Source organism: Dasypus novemcinctus, chromosome 8, assembly GCF_030445035.2.
Source record: "Dasypus novemcinctus isolate mDasNov1 chromosome 8, mDasNov1.1.hap2, whole genome shotgun sequence".
Classification (NCBI taxonomy): domain Eukaryota; kingdom Metazoa; phylum Chordata; class Mammalia; order Cingulata; family Dasypodidae; genus Dasypus; species Dasypus novemcinctus.
In genome coordinates, this window is record NC_080680.1 from 109,419,632 (window position 1) to 109,436,040 (window position 16,409).

Genomic DNA, 16,409 nt, shown 5'->3' on the forward strand with positions numbered 1-16,409 from the left:
TATTCTGTGTCCACTTGGATTCTTGTCAGCGGCACCAGGAATCTGTGTCTCTTTTCTTGCGTCATCTTGCTGCGTCAGCTCTCTGTGTGTGCGGCACCCCACCTGGCAGGCTGCTCTTTCTTCGCATAGGGCGGCTCTCCTTACGGGGCGCACTCCTTGCATGTGGGGCTCCCCTACGCGGGGGACACCCCTGCATGGCAGGGCACTCCTTGCACACATCAGTACTGCACGTGGGCCAGCTCACCACATGGGTCAGGAGGCCCTGGGTTTGAACCCTGGACCTCCCATGTGGTAGGCGGATGCTCTATCTGTGGAGCCAAATCCACTTCCCACACTTATTCTTATTTTGAAATTCACTGTTTTCTAAATGTTATTGTGAAAAAAATCAATGTTTTAATGTAGATCAAAACTGCTCTCCCCCTAAAATCAATAAATGCACTACTCTGTGAGTTCTTATGTTTAAATTTCTTGTGTTAAAATTATGTTTATAATAGTGAAAATATTTGATACTGATGTTGTTAGTGTTTTCCTAACTAAATGAACATTACCACCTCATCCATTTCTACAGTTGGAAGAAAGGAAATGCAAGGAATAAATCTCACTGTTTGGAGCTTTTTTTCCTTGAAGGGATTTTCTGGATATCCAAAGTTGGAGACTGTTCTCTTTGCCTTTAGCCTTGTAATGTATCTGATAACCCTCTTGGGCAATGGCATTCTAATTTTAATCACTGTCTTAGAGTCACACCTTCATACCCCTATGTACTTATTCCTTGGAAATCTCTCTTTCATGGATATTTGTTACACTTCTGCTTCGATTCCTACTTTGTTGGTGAACTTGCTGTCATCCCAGAAAACCATTGTCTTTTCGGGGTGTGCCGTGCAGATGTATCTGTCCCTTGCCATGGGTTCCACAGAGTGTGTGCTCCTGGCTGTGATGGCCTATGACCGGTATGTGGCCATTTGCAACCCGCTGAGATATCCCATCATCATGAACAGGCAGGTCTGTGTGCAGATGGCCACTGTGTCTTGGGTGACAGGCTGCATGACTGCGCTGCTGGAAACTGGCTTTGCCCTGCAGGTACCCCTCTGCGGGAATCTCATTGATCACTTCACGTGTGAAATTCTGGCAGTGCTAAAGTTAGCTTGCATACGTTCACTGCTGATGGACTTGATCCTGCTGGTGGTCAGTGTGCTCCTCCTGCCCATTCCAATGCTCTTAATTTGCATCTCTTATGTCTTCATCCTTTCCACTATTCTGAGAATCAGTTCGACAGAGGGAAGAAGCAAAGCCTTTTCTACCTGTGGTGCCCACTTGACTGTGGTGATCTTGTATTATGGGGCTGCGCTCTCCATGTACTTAAAGCCTTCTTCGTCAAACTCACAAGCAGTAGACAAAATCATCTCATTGCTCTATGGAGTGCTTACACCTATGTTGAACCCCATAATTTACAGTTTAAGAAACAAGGAAGTCAAAGATGCTATGAAAAACCTGCTGGGCAAAATACCCTTGTATCAACCACGTGAAAATCTCTGATGGGGTGTCTGTGGTTTTACCAGGGAAGCGACCCTGATGGAACTCACCAGAGAAATTGTAGGCAACATACTCAGCCTTAAAATGCTGACTTGAGCCTTAACTCTACAATTTCACAAAATTATCAGATATTGGTACACAGTGATCTTTGCCTATTGAGTAGGTTCCAGTTTGCATTTATTAATATTTTATTTCTTTTTTTTTTTGTTTCATGGTTGTGAGAATATTGGGCTATAAAATCAGCAAATATTTGTTCCAGAAGGAAACTTGAACAAATTTAGTCAGTGAATTTTGGTGCCATGAGAAAACTGGATATCTTCTCTGCTTTAAATACTTTTTTGAATGAGGTGAAAACATAAAGAAAAAATAGTGGAATTGCCCTTGGTTGTTTAAATGATAAAACAGAATCAAAGAAAAATTAAAAGACCTGCTCAACATCAGACAATTGCAGAACTGGGATAATAACCTCATTCTTCTGATGTCTTTCTTTTTCTTGTAAATTTTGTATTTAAGAGATTTTTAATGTATGGAAGACAAAAGAAAATATGTATAGCAGATATAGAAAACAGTTTCTACAGTCTGCAATAGAACCTAACATTTGAAAGATGAGTTGAAATGTATAGTTTTCAGCTGATTAAAAAGTTTTCTATCAGATTATCAAAATGACCCATTTAAAACAGGCTCATCTCCTGCTTTTCCAGGAAAGAGCAGTATCCCTGTTATCTAACCACAACAGAAGCTCTTAAAACTTCCAAGAAAAAAAAAAAAAAAAAAAAGAATTTGCGCATGCATGGAAGAATGAATTTCGAAATAAAATTTGAAGCTATTAGATTTTAGAGAGCTGATTTGTGACTTGCAGAGAGTATTGCTAATGTAGAATCAAATTATAGAACATGAAAGCTGAAAAGACTTTTAGAGATCATCCAACCAAAACTCCTCTGTAATTGGAGAAAACAGACTTAGAATATTGGTTTGTGAGCTAGACATCACATCAGACTGGAGAAATGGTTGTCTTGCCTGTGCATTCCAAGAGGCAGTTTAGAGTTTCCTTAGTACTGAAAGAATTGTAGGAAGATCTCAAGTTGGTCTTTTGTCATATATATATGTGTGTGTGTATATATATGTGTGTGTGTGCGCGTCTCTATGTATGTGTGTATGTATATATATTTGTAAGCATGCTGAGGTGCTAAATATTAGATGTCAAATATCTAAGAAAGAAAAGAACTTGAGAACCTAGAATATAGAGAAAAATATTTATATTTATATGTGTCTGGTATCAAACTCCTGGTCTGAACTTCAGCTCTACTACTGTAGGACTTTGCATCTTGGTTTCCTCATCTGGAAATTGTAAGTAATAAAGAGTGTCTGCTTCAAAAGGTGTTAAGGATTGAAGGAAATAATCTGGATCAAGATCAGTACAGTGCTGGTAATATAGTAAACTCTCAAAAAATGTATGCTGCTGTTATGTTTTGTCCATATATTGAAAAAAAGCAATGGACTTAAAGAGCACTTTCAGGTCAACTGGGACTGAATTGGACCCCCCACCCCCTGCGAAAAGGTGGTGGTGGGGCAGCCATGTGGGATCAAAGCCCCTCTCAATTGAGAGTTGGAGTGGGTATCGCCATCCCAGGGTCCTCAGGATGGAGGAATAAAATATGGACTAGGGTGGACTTACTGGTATTCTACTATAGAATTTTTGTGACTCTAGCAATGGAAGAAATTATACACTGATGTGGAGCCAGTGGCCACTGGAGTTGCTGAAGACAGGGTGAAGGAAAAAGAGGTGTGGTATTGGGCATTTTCAGGACTTGGAGTTGTCCTGAATGATATTGCCGGGACAGATGCAGGACATTGTATATCCCTCAATAACCCACTGAATGGACTAGCAGAGAATGTACACTACAATGTAAACTATAATCCATCCTGTGTATTCATCAAATGCAGTGAATGTACCCCACTAATGAAAATGTATTCATCAAATGCAGTGAATGTACCTCACTAATGAAAGAAGTTTTAATGTGGGAAAGTGGGGGGTGTGGGGAGTGGGGCATATGGGAACTTCCTGTATTTTTTTAAAGCAACATTGTGTGTTCTATGTATCTTTTAAAAATAAATAAATAATATATTAAAAAAAAAGGTGGTGTGGATCAAATGACTTCAACTACCTTCGCAACAGTCCTCCCCAAAGGGGAAATTGCCATATCCAATAAGACTTCACTGTGGAGAGGTAGCAATGGATGACAGAAAGACAAGGAAGGAGGGCCTGAGTCTCAGCCCAGCAAAGTGGTCCTGGTGTCGCTTTGTTTCTGCGGCAGTGGCAGTGATTGCAGCGACCTTTAATCTGTGTGGAGGATCCAGCACAAGCTACAGCGAGGACTAAGATTTCAGGGCATTTCTATTGTATCCAGACGCAGAAACTGACTAGGTGTTGGAGGGAAAACATGGCCCTTGAGCCCATGAGGTAAAACGCAATCCCATCCGATGGCCCTAGCAGTCTGGTCTGGGCCTGGACCATTCCGAATCGGGTGTTGGGGGTCTGGTGGGTTAGGGCTGTGTGTGGCTTCTCAGAGAGAGGCATTGTTTTCCCTTTGGGTGAGAAAGGGAGGAGCTCAGGGTTTCCACCTAGGCTCCATCCTCTGTGGTACAGGTGGCGGCGCAGCCTGGGTGGAGGGGTTTCCTGCCTTCTTCCCTAACCACGGAGGCTTCGTTGGCCTCCTCTGTTTACCCTTTGGTGCCTGTGGTATTGAAACCCTGGATTCGGTGGCTATCCTTGGTGTCCCGGTCATTCTTGCTAATCTTTGGGCCTACAGACTCCTTGTGATTTCTTGGCCATAGCACGTTTTGCCAGGTGGTGGTGGCTTCCTAATTGCCCTTCATTGCTCACGACTCCTGATTCAAACTCTTGACTTCCTCAGACCTTTCCTGAAGGCTGGCAGTGAGCTATGTAAGCTATGAAAGCTAACCAAGAAGCATTCATCCTAGAAGTAATTACTTTTTTGTTTAGGTACTTCAACCTTCCCACCCCAACTGCCACAATAATTCCCTGCTAATTTCAGAGTCATTTGAAGTGAAATGTTATAGTAGGCTTTTATTAGAGTAGAACTGAATTGCTTACTGCCAACCTTGCTTTTCTGAGCACATAGATATTTGTAAAAAAAATGTATCTTTTTCCATGCCAGTAGGCTACCCAGATACTGATTACATCTTCACGCATGTTTATTTTTTTTCTTCATTGGATGATTGACTTCACAAGGACAAAGATTCTTATTTATTTTGTACCTCATTCAGTAGCTTAATTCATTTATCAACTTTAAACCACTCTAAAAATTTGAAAAGTAACTACCTTTTGTGAAAATTTTGAAGAAACAAAGGCAATAAGGTATATTGCTTTGTAAATATATCCAACAATTATAGAATCCATGTTTACATTAGTTGTTTTTCAGCTTTTATTTGTATTAAAATATTGCTTGTTAAAAATACATATCCTGGACTTCTACTCCCAGTTATTCTGATTCAGTGGCTGTGGGAAGAGGCCGAATAATCTTATTTACAATGGGGAAAAAGCTACCATTTCATAGAAAAAGTAGCATTAATTCTTTTTTCTCCTGTTTACCATTCTTATTTTATTTTTCTTTCCATTCTTTTTGCATCCATATGCAACTGTTTATCTTCACTCCTAGAGTAGAAGAGAAGAGAGGGTTTTGAGTAAGAGGAGAAAGGTAAACCCACTTTATAAATTTCAAAATAGGAAAGACTTAAAAAGTTTTAATATTGGATTTGAGTTTTGCATTATTTAACTCTTAGACTGTTCCCTTTGCTTTTATATGCTGCCGGACTTGTAACCCAGCAATGTAAGGAGGCCTGAAATAATCACAGAGTAAAAATTCTGGTGACGAATTAAGGAGAAAAATTTGATGCCAGTTGTTGTTGCCGAGAGATATTTGATAGTGCTTTATGGAAGCAAGCCCTGAGAAAATGGTTTTGGAGTAGTAGGGGAAAGCTAACCAAGAAGCATTCATCCTAGAAGTAATTACTTTTTTGTTTAGGTACTTTGGCCTTCCCAACCCAAATGCCACAATAATTCCCTGCTAATTTCAGTCATTGGAAGTGAAATTTTATAGTAGGCTTTCATTAGAGTAGAACTGAATTGTCTGCATATTGGAATTTTCTAGAATATGTGTATAGAAACAGGGATATAAACAGGCTGTGAAAATAGTTGAAATCTTAACTTCAAAGAGTGGACTATCAGAACTTGAAGACACAGAGATTGAGCACCCACTGTAATTAGTATATCAGTTTGACACAAGAAATTGAGCAGAGTGCATGGAACCAAGTGTTCCAGAATGGGAATGGAATATGGACTATACTGGGACACTAAAAGATTAGAAATGAGCCAGATGTTAGAAGAGAACACAAGACAGAACCTGGGCAGATACCCCCTAGCAGCTTTTGACTGAGAGATTAGTAGTTACTGTCATATAACTACAGTTAGTTGTTGGTAAGTGGTACAGTCCTACATTTGGGCTAGTTTCCATCTCAGCCAACACTAATTAAAATCATTATTTTTGTAGAGTCTCAGTAAAGGATCCTTCAGGTATTGTTAAAGAGAGGAATATCTTGGACAGTAAGGTAAAACCACCTCAGGTTTTAAAACATGAATGATTTCACCATGGGATTTATCTTTTAGAAAAATCTGATCGTGTCACTTCCCTGTTTAAATCCCTTAGTGTTTTATCATTGCCTTAAAGCTTGGAGTCCTTAAGATGACATGCAAGGATTTCATAATCTGATGATTCACTATTCACATTCTTTGCTCTAGGCACATCAAATCCTCTTAGTTTCATGAATGTGCAGTGCTCTATTTTACTTCTTTTATTAAGAAAATTTATATAATTTATAATGATAATTTATGGATTTACTTGTCTAATAGCTGTCTCCTTTACTAGTCCTTAGGTTAACTGAGGCAAGGACCATTTCAATTTCATTTACCAGGGAAAGTGGATGTGGCTCAAGCAATTGAGTTCCCACCTTCTGCATGCGCGAGGAGTGCGCCGTGTAAGAGCTGCCCAGCACGAAAGAAAGTTCAGCCTGCTCAGGAATAGTGCCACACACACGGAGAGCTGACACAACAAGATGACACAACAAAAAGAAACACAGATTCCCGTGCTGCTGACAACAACAGAAGCGGACAAAGAAGAACACACAGCAAAATAGAAACAGAGAACAGACAACTGGGGTGGGGGGGAAGGGGACAGAAATAAAATAAATATATATCTTTAAAAAAAAAAAGGTTCCCATATACCCCCACTCCCCTCCCCACTCCTCCCACATCAACAATCTCTTTCATCATTGTGGCACATTCATTGCATTTGATGAATACATTTTGGAGCACTGCTACACAGCCTGGATTATAGTTTACACTGTAGTTTACACTCTTTCATAGTCCATTCAGTGGGCTATAGCAGGATAAATAATGTCCTGCATTTGTCCCTGCAATATCATTTAGGACAACTCCAAGTCCCAAAAATGCCCCCATTTCACACCTTTTCTTCCCTCTCCCTGTCCTCAGTAACTTCCGTGGTCTCTGTTTCCATATCAATGACATAATTTCTTCCATTGATAGAGTCACAATAATTCTATAGTAGAATACCAGTAAGTCCACTCGAATTATTGCTCCATCCTGAGGACCCTGGGATGGCGATGTCCACTCCACCTCTAAATTGAGAGGGGGTTTAGATCCCATATGGCAGATGGAAGGTATTCTCCTGCTTGCAGTTGTGTAATGGACTTTTTTTTTTAAGATTTATTTTTATTTATTTCTCTCCCCCCCATTATCTGCTTTCTGTGTCCATTTGCTGTGTGTTCTTCTGTGTCTGCTTGAACTCCCATCAGGTGGCACTGGGAATCTGTGTCTCTTTTTTGTTGCATCAGCTCTCTGTGTGTGCAGTGCCACTCCTGGGTGGGCTGCACTTTTTTCACACGGGGTGGCTGTCCTTGTGAGGCACACTCCTTGTGCGTGGGGTACTCCTATGCAGGGGACACCCCTGCGTGGCACGGCACTCCTTGCGCACAGCAGCCCTGTGAGTGGGCCAGCTCACCACATGGGCCAGGAGGCCCTGGGCATTGAACTCTGAACCCTCATTTGGTAGGCAGATGTTCTATCAGTTGAGCCACAACTGCTTCCCTGTGTAATGGACTTTTGATGGCTATTCAGTAAGGTACTTGACCGTTCCTGTGCTGAATACTCCTTTTTGATTGCTGGTGATGGTGAGGTAGTGGTTGTGGTGGTGAAGATGTCTGTCCAGATTTTAAAAAATAAAATTGTCTTCATTAGTTCTTAACATGGAATCTTTACGACTAAAGCATTATATTAACCACATTTGCTTTTAAAATAGATAGTATATTCTTAGAGAAGGAAACATGTACTAAAAATTGTTTTAGGCCTTTAGCACTAAATTTGATATGATTTCTAATGATCAAGATGGAGAAATGTACATGGGATGAAAGCAAAATTAAAGTGACTCATAACTGGTTGGCTTTGGTGAACACTGGAAGGGTGTTCAGAATAGAATGAATACTTGATCTGTCATGGAGAAGGTTCAACTATTATATAAATGGTTGGGCCATGTGTCCCTTGCAGACTTGATTCCTCATTTAAAAATAATAATTATAATAAACTTATAAATAATAAAATAATAATTATAATAAACTTTTATAATAAACTTTTTCATTCTGAAAGATACATGCAACCATAACCTTTAGACCTATCTAAACTATCTAACTTTAGAATCTATTTCAATGGATGCATGAGAAAGAAGATAAATGTCCTTTGTGTACAACTGACCTTGATGTGAACAGAAGCTTGTGGTCTGTCTTGGAGTTGTGCAATATTTTCACCCTCTCTTTGTGACAAGCACCATTGAAATAGGAAGTAATTACTGAGCTGATATATGAAGGAAAGGTAGATGATGTGGGGAGGGGTAGAGAGTGCCCCTGGCAAAAGGAAGCATGGAGCATGGAACCAAAAGAAAGTCAATATGCTAGAGGCATGGAGAACAAGGAAAAGAGTGAGGCTATAGAGGTAGGCAGGGGCCAGGTCATGAGTATCTTTTCAGATGCTAAAGCACTGAGCAGGCATTGGAATGGTTTGACAGGGAGGTAGCAAGGATTTTTATAAAAAGTCTTTTGAGCTGCAGTGTAGAGAAATGACTGTGGAAGGTGGAAATGGACACAGGGAGACCAATTAGGAGTCCAAGTGAGTGTTTTTGGATGCTTGGACTAGAGTGATTGCAGTGGAGTAAAGGGTAGTAGGCAGATTTGAAGCTATTAAAAGAGTAACATCATTTTAAGAGGTAAAGTTAGTAAGAATATATATATAGGTGGTGAGAGAGATGCAGGTTTCAAAGATGACTAGGATTCCGGTTTGTAAAACAGAAGGTTGATCTTGTCATTAATGGACACAGACCTCAGTTAAAGAATATGGCTGTCTGTTTTGACCTGTATGGGGCTCTCTGGAGTACTAATGCAAAAGAGTTGCCTTTATTTCATCTAAATTTAAATTCTCTCAGGTCAGAGAAGTGACTATGTGGAGGGTTTTTGCCAAAACATTTAAAGGTAAATGAATTACCTGCTACTGCCTGGGACAAAGGATATCAGTTGAAGCAAACAATAGATATGTGTTCCATTTACAGGAAAAAAGGGTATTAACATAAACTGTCCTTAGGGAAACCCAGACATTGAACTTACTTGGAGAATCTTCAAATTAACTATCTTAAATATGCTCAAAGAATTAAAGGAAATCATGGAAAAAGAATTAAAGGAAATTAAGAAGGTGATGTCTGAACAAAATGAGAATAGTTTCAATAAAGAGATAGAATTATAAAAATGAACTAAGTAGAAATTCTGGAGCTGAAAATCTAATAATGAAAATGAAAAATTCATGGAAGGAGTACATCAGCTTTTAGCAGGCAGAAGAAAGAATCAACAAACTTGAAGATAGTAAACTGAATTTATCCAATGTGAGAGCCAGAAAGAAAAAAAGGATGAAGTAGGATAAATAGAACCTAAGAGACTTATGCGACGCCATCAAGTATACTATCATGCACATAATGAGAATCCCAGAAGAAGGGAAGATAGGGGTGGAAATAATATTTGAAGAAATAAAGGTTGAAAAGTTCCCAAATTTGATGAAAGGCATGCATATACACAGCCAAGAAATCCAATGAACTCCAAGTAAGATAAACTGAAAGAGATCCACACCAAGATACATTATGATCAAACTGTAGAATGACAGACAGAATTTTGAAAGTAGCAAGAGAGAAATGACTCATCAGTATTTTAATATGATTAACGCTGAATTCTCATCAGATATGGAACCCAGTGGGGTGACATATTTAAAGTGTTGAAAGAAAAAAGAAATGTCAACCAATAATTATATATCAGGCAAAACTATCCTTGAAAATGATGGAGAAAACTAAGCCATTCCTAGATAAACAAAAACTGAAGGAAAGAGTTAGTTGCTAGTATGCAGAGTGAAATCAAAGGACACTAGACAGTAACTCTAAGTAATATGAAAAATTAAAGAAATTTGGTAAAGATAAATGTGTATGTAAATATTTGAGCCAATATTATTGAATTTTTGGTGGTAACTTGCCCTTTTTCCCTAAATGTTTTAAAATACAAATGCAAAAAATTATTATAAATGTATACTAATGGACACAGAATATTTAAAGATCAAATTTGTGACAATAGCAACATGCAGGGTGAGGGATGGGGATGTATAGGAACAGCTTTTGCATACTATTGAAACTAAGCTGGTGTTCATTCAAACTAGTTTGTTATACATTTAGGATAATGGCTGTAATCCCCAGACTAACCACTAAGAAATTAACTTTTAAAATTCAGAACAGAAAGGAGAAGGGGATAAAAACAGTATACCTTAAAAATTAAACACAAAAAGGCAGCTAGGGAGAAAATGATGAACCAAAAAGTTAGAAGACATATAGTAAACAAACAGCAAGCTGGTAGAAGTCCTTCCTTGTCAGTAATTACTTTAAATATAAATGGGTTAAAATCTCCAGTTAATTAAAAGGCAGAGATTGGCAGAACTGATCTAAAAAACCTCCCATGACCCAACTATATACTGTCTATAACAAACTCAATTTACAACAAAAGACACAAATATGTTGAAAGGGAAAGAATGGAAAAAGATATTCCATGTAGATAGTAACTAAAAGAGAGTAAAGTGTCTATCCTAATGTGAGACAAAATAGACTTTAAGTCAAATATTGTCACAAGAGAGAAAGTAGGACATTGTATATTAATAAAAGGTTCAATCCATCAAGAAGATATAACAATTATAAATATATATTTACCAAATGACAGAGCCCCCAAATTTATAAAGCAAAAACTGATAGAATGTAGGGAGAAATAGACAATACTGTTTGGAGATCTTAGTGCTGTACTTCAGTAATGAATACAACAGTTAGACAGATCAATAAGGAAAAAGAGGACTTGAATAACACTTTAAGCTGACTAGGTCTAACAGACATACACAGAATACTCTACCCAATACATACTCTTCTTATATGCCCATGGAATATTCTCCAGGATAGACCATATGCTAGGCCATAAAACAAGTATCAATAAATTTAAAAGGATTGAAATCAAGTGTCTTTTCTGACTACACTGCAAGGAAAGTAGAAATCAATAACAGTAGGAAAACTGGAAAATTCACTAATACGTGGAAATTAGATAACATATTTATAAACAACAAATGGCCCAAAAAGGAATTCACAAAGGAAATTAGAAAATACGCTCTATCAGTTGAGTCACATCCACTTCCCATGAATTGATTTTTGACAAGGGTACCAAGTTCTTTCAATGATGAAAGAATAGTCTTTTCAACAAATGGTGGTGGGACAACTGGATATGTACATGGAAAAGAATGAAGCTGGGTTTCTGCTTCACACTGTATAAAAAAGTTAACTCAAAATAGATTGAAGGCCTACATATAAGAGTTAAATCTATATAAGTCTGAGAAGAAAATCTAGGATTAGATCTTCATGACCTTGAATTTGGCAATGGATTCTTAAATTTGACACCAAAAAGCATAAGAAACAAAAGGAAAAATAGATAAATTGGGGTTCACAAAAGTAAAACTTTTGTGTATCAAAAGGCAGTATCTAGAAAGGGGAAAGATCACCCACAGAATGGGAGAAAAGATTTTCAAATCTGTTAAGGTTCTAACATCCTGAATATAAAAGAACTCTTACGCAACATGAACAAAAAGACAAACAACCCAATTAAAAAATGGGCAAAGTGCTGATAAGGAATAGAAGTGGTCACAGGTCACAGAAGAACACACAGTGGTGAATGGACAGAGAGAGCAGATAACTGGGGGGCAAGGGAAGGGGAGAGAAATAAATAAAAAATAAATCTTTAAAAAAAAAAGATGGGTAAAGGACTTGAGTATCATTTCTCTAAAGAAGATATACAAATGGCCAACAAGTACTTGAAAAACTGCTCAACATTATTAGTCATTAAGGAAATGCAAATCAAACTGTGAGATATCCAGATGTTGCTTCATACCATCTAGGGTAGCTATACTAAAAGAAAAAGAAAAACAAACAAACAAGAAAGGAAAAGAAAATAGCAAGGATTGATCAGGATGTAGAGAAATCAGAACACTCATACATTGTTGGTGGGAATGTAAAATGGTGCAGCCACTGTGGAAAATAGTTTGGAATTGTTTAGAAACGTTTTGGAATTGTTTGGAGTTGGAATTGCCAGAAAAAATATAACTTATCATAATCAATTCAATAGGAAATAGAATACTTGAGTCTATTAACTCAGTAATTAAACATTTTCTCACTAAAACACCCTTTGGTTCTACGTCTAAATTTTACCAGATATTCAGGGAACACATAATTTTAATCTTTGAAAAATGATTCCAGGGTATAGAAGGGAAGGGAATATTTCCAAACTCATTTTGTAAAGCCATCAAAATCTTGATACCAAAATCCAAGAAATAGGGTATGAAAAATAAGTAATTCTTACATTTAAAACTGGCCAGTTTTACTTATGAAAATAAATGCAAAATCTGAAACAAAATATTAACCAAATTCAGTAATGTGTATAAAAAGATAATGCATCATGTAAAAATTGGGATTATCCAAGTTACACAAAATTGCTTTAACATAAAATTATCAATTACTATACTATTCAAAGGACAAAAATTATACTCTTACCTCAATAGATGCAAAAAATAGTTCTGATAAAATTAATATCTAACTATGATTTACACTATCCTTAATTTTGTGCATATCATTCCTTTGCTTTATTCTTATACAGTTTTATCACATATAATGATATATGTTATGTAGTGCTTAATTTATTGTCATTGTTATTATTTAAAACTTTTAGAAAGGCTATCATAATGCATAATCTTTTGGGACTTGCTCTTTTACTCAATATTATGTTTCTAAGATGTATTCCTATTATATTTGTTAATTCTGACTGCTGTATATTCCATTATGTAAATATACCACAACTTGTCCTCTCTCATGCTGGTGGGCATAGGGTTATTTCCAGTATTTTGCTATTATGTACAGTGCTATTATAAATTGTCTTTGAGCATTTTTTTTCTGGTATAAATGTAAGCATGCCTATTGGCTTGTAAGGATTGTGAATGTTCCTTTTTTTTTTAAAAATACTTTTAAAAATTAAAGTTAATAGATCACAAAGAATGTTACATTAAAAAACATAAAAAACATAAAAAACATAAGAGGTTCCCATATACCCCACTTCCCCCCCCCATTATTTTTGTTAATTGTATTTTTTTGAAGATATATCCATCACACAAAAAATGTTACATTAAAAAATATAAGAGGTTCCTGTATACCCCACCCCCCACCACACTCATCCACACTAACAACCTCCTCCATCATTGCGGCACACTCATCGCACTCGTTGAACACATTTTGGAGCACTGCGGCACCACATGGATAATAGTTTACCCTGTAGTTCACACTCTTCCCCAGTACATTCAGTGGATTATGGCAGGATATATAAAGTCCAGCATCTGACCCTGCAATATCATTTAGGACAACTCAAGGTCCCCAAAATGCCCCCACATCACATCTCTTCTTCACTCTCCCTGCCCTCAGCAACTACTGTGGCCACTTTCTCCACCTCAGTGCTACACTTCCTTCTCTTACTAGTCACAATAGCTTTATAGTAGAATATCAGCAAGTCCACTGTAAACTGTGTTTTATTCCTCCATTCTGGGGACCCTGAGATGGTGATGTCCACTCCACCTCCAGACCAAGAGGGGGCTAGATTCCACATAGATGATGGATGCAATTCCTCTGCTTGCAGTTGTTGGCACTCTTGATTCCTTGGTGTGGTGGTTGACCATCTTCACCTTCCTGTTAGCTGACCTGGGTAATGAACCAGAGAGTAGGAGTCGCAACTCTGCTGAGGCTCAGGGCCCAGCTGGCACATGGGCAGTCCAGAGATTCAAGTCCCCTGAGTATGCACAATCCCTAGTGCCAACCACAGGTTCAATAAAAGTGACAGAAGAGGCATGTGTAGGAAAGTCACATATGAGTCCAGCTCCATCATACTCAGGAGCACAAATTCCGAAGTAGGGCCCTCTGACATGGCACAGAACTCCAAATCCTCTGCCATGACCATATACCCTGTGGATCTCTGTAGCCTTCAGGAGAACCAGCACCTAGGGTTAAAAGATAATCCCAAACTGATTTCCAGAGTGGTTTTGATGGTGTACACTCTCACCAACAGTGTACAAGGGATCCTGTTAACACACATCCTCTCCACACTTGGTGTGTCAAACTTCTTAATGTTTGCCAATATAAATGGATAAAAATTATCTCATTGCGGTCTTGGTTTGCATTTCTCCATTTGTGGTTTTCGCTCATTATTATCAGGATATGCAGGCATATGGTATTCACCAAATTTCCCATATGGACTATGCTAATGGATATTACAAGACCATGGACTTCCAACACAGCAAGGCCAGTAGATTCCCTGAAGGAAGAAGGTAGAGGGTTAAATTTAGACATTGTGACTTTTGACTGAGGAATAGGAAGAGGATAAAGGCTCTTTCTTATCTATATTTTGAGGGCTGCATGAAAGAGGTCCAGTTAAGTAGAGTTAAAAAGCCCATGATCTCTTAGGAATCCTCCTAGAAATAGTGCTTTTTCAGAGACTGAAGTTTGAAGGAACCTTGTTAATGTTAAGGCACAACAAATAGTCTTGGATTTATCAAGAAAACAAATTTAGGATGTTGTGGGTTGGATTACTGGGAACTGGTGGTTGATTTAGGAAGTGCTATGAGTATTGTCAGATACTCCTGGAAGAGAAAGACTAGGAGAAATAGCTTTCATCTGCCTAATACATTTTTCCTATTATGGTTTGGCCATCTCTGGGAACCATCTTATTCTTCTGGTGGTTGATTGAGATGGTGCTGGGGCATATGTATTACATGGGACTGTTTATCTATTTGGGCAATAGAGTAGTGCCTATAAGTGTTTGGAAGCCCATGGGAAACTACTCTTCAAAGGGTTACAACTCCTTAAGCAGAATGTATAGACAAACACGAATTCTATTGGAATATGTATGACACCTTTGTTACAAATATGGGTAAATACAGATTTGCCTAAAGTACCAGTTTAATCTTTTAAGAAATGAAGACATCTTATGGTTTCTTCAAGAACTATTAGCATTTTAATTAAAAATAATCATGCACTTCTAAATTACTCAAGGATATCAGGGCAGACTTGAGGATATCCTGCCAAATGGTAGTTATAAAAACCCAGAATGCCGGTTTGGATCAATTTGGGGTAAAATAGGCAAGTCTGTGAGCCAGCATTCATAATGCTTGAGAATCTGCTAATCAACATTCATGTATTAACTTCTGTAGACCTAAAAAATCTCTTTTAGTGGACATTAGAAGAGAAGGCTTAGGAAGGATACAAGGAGGATTCTGGGGGCAGAAAAGAGAGTTGGAGCATATCTAACAGTGAGCTGATATTCCATTCATAAACTAATGTTTTTAGCTCTAAACTAGGCTACCAACAGGTGTAAGTATATGGAAGTCTTTCATGTGGCTTGATCCAATAACAGTCCTCTCACTGTTCTGACCTGTGCTAAATTGAACTTGCCTTCATAGTGCTTTGTGACTGTGTTAGTTTACTATAATTTTAGTATTCCTTTCTTATATGGTGTTACAAATAGTGGCAGAGTTGCTTTTTTTCTAGAGGCCCCAACTCTGGACTTTGAGACAATAAAGTGGTCACTTCCAATAAAGATAAATAAAAAATCAACAAAATTACCCTGAAGGACATGCCCACAATATTCTGAATTATTTTATTCTATGCTAATTCCCCCTCCCCAAGAAGAGGATTGGGGAGCTGAAGAGCAGAGCACAGTGGGTTGATCTATAGTTGGGTCAATAATGGAAGAAAATATAGAGCCCCAAATGTGGAAGTTTGTGGGTTTCTTCCAAAGGTGTGGCCATTTTGCTCCGAGATTGGCAGAAATAATCACCAAATAGAAGTAATTGTATAGGTTATTATTATTTTCCTTGCACTGTGAAAGACCATATATTTGTTTCCTGCGTTTTTCTCCTTTAGAGTAGATAAGAATTACCTGGAGACTTTGTAATACATGAAGCTTTCTAGGCCTTAGTCTCAGTGATTCTGATTCAATAGATCTTGGGTGGATCTTAGAAATCTGCGATTATATAAGCCTGTCAGGTATTTCTCCTGCAGGTAGTTTGAGAGCCATGTTTTGAGGAACATGGTTCTAGAGAAAAGTCCACTGTTTTAAATAGATATATTATTTTATTTTTAAAA

At 37.9% G+C, this 16,409-nt stretch overlaps 1 protein-coding gene across 1 annotated transcript; it reads left to right on the forward strand.

Annotated features, from left to right (window-relative positions):
* The first annotated feature begins 557 nt into the window (after positions 1-557).
* On the forward strand, positions 558-1,533 carry OR2K2 (olfactory receptor family 2 subfamily K member 2). Its single transcript, XM_004458506.4, has one exon. It carries the CDS (start codon positions 583-585, stop codon positions 1,531-1,533), a length of 951 nt encoding a protein of 316 aa, XP_004458563.1. The 5' UTR covers positions 558-582.
* Positions 1,534-16,409: the final 14,876 nt, after the last annotated feature.

Coding starts and splice junctions, on each gene's coding strand:
- OR2K2 (XM_004458506.4), top strand. CDS start 583: ATGCAAGGAATAAATCTCACTGTTTGGAGCTTTTTTTCCTTGAAGGGA.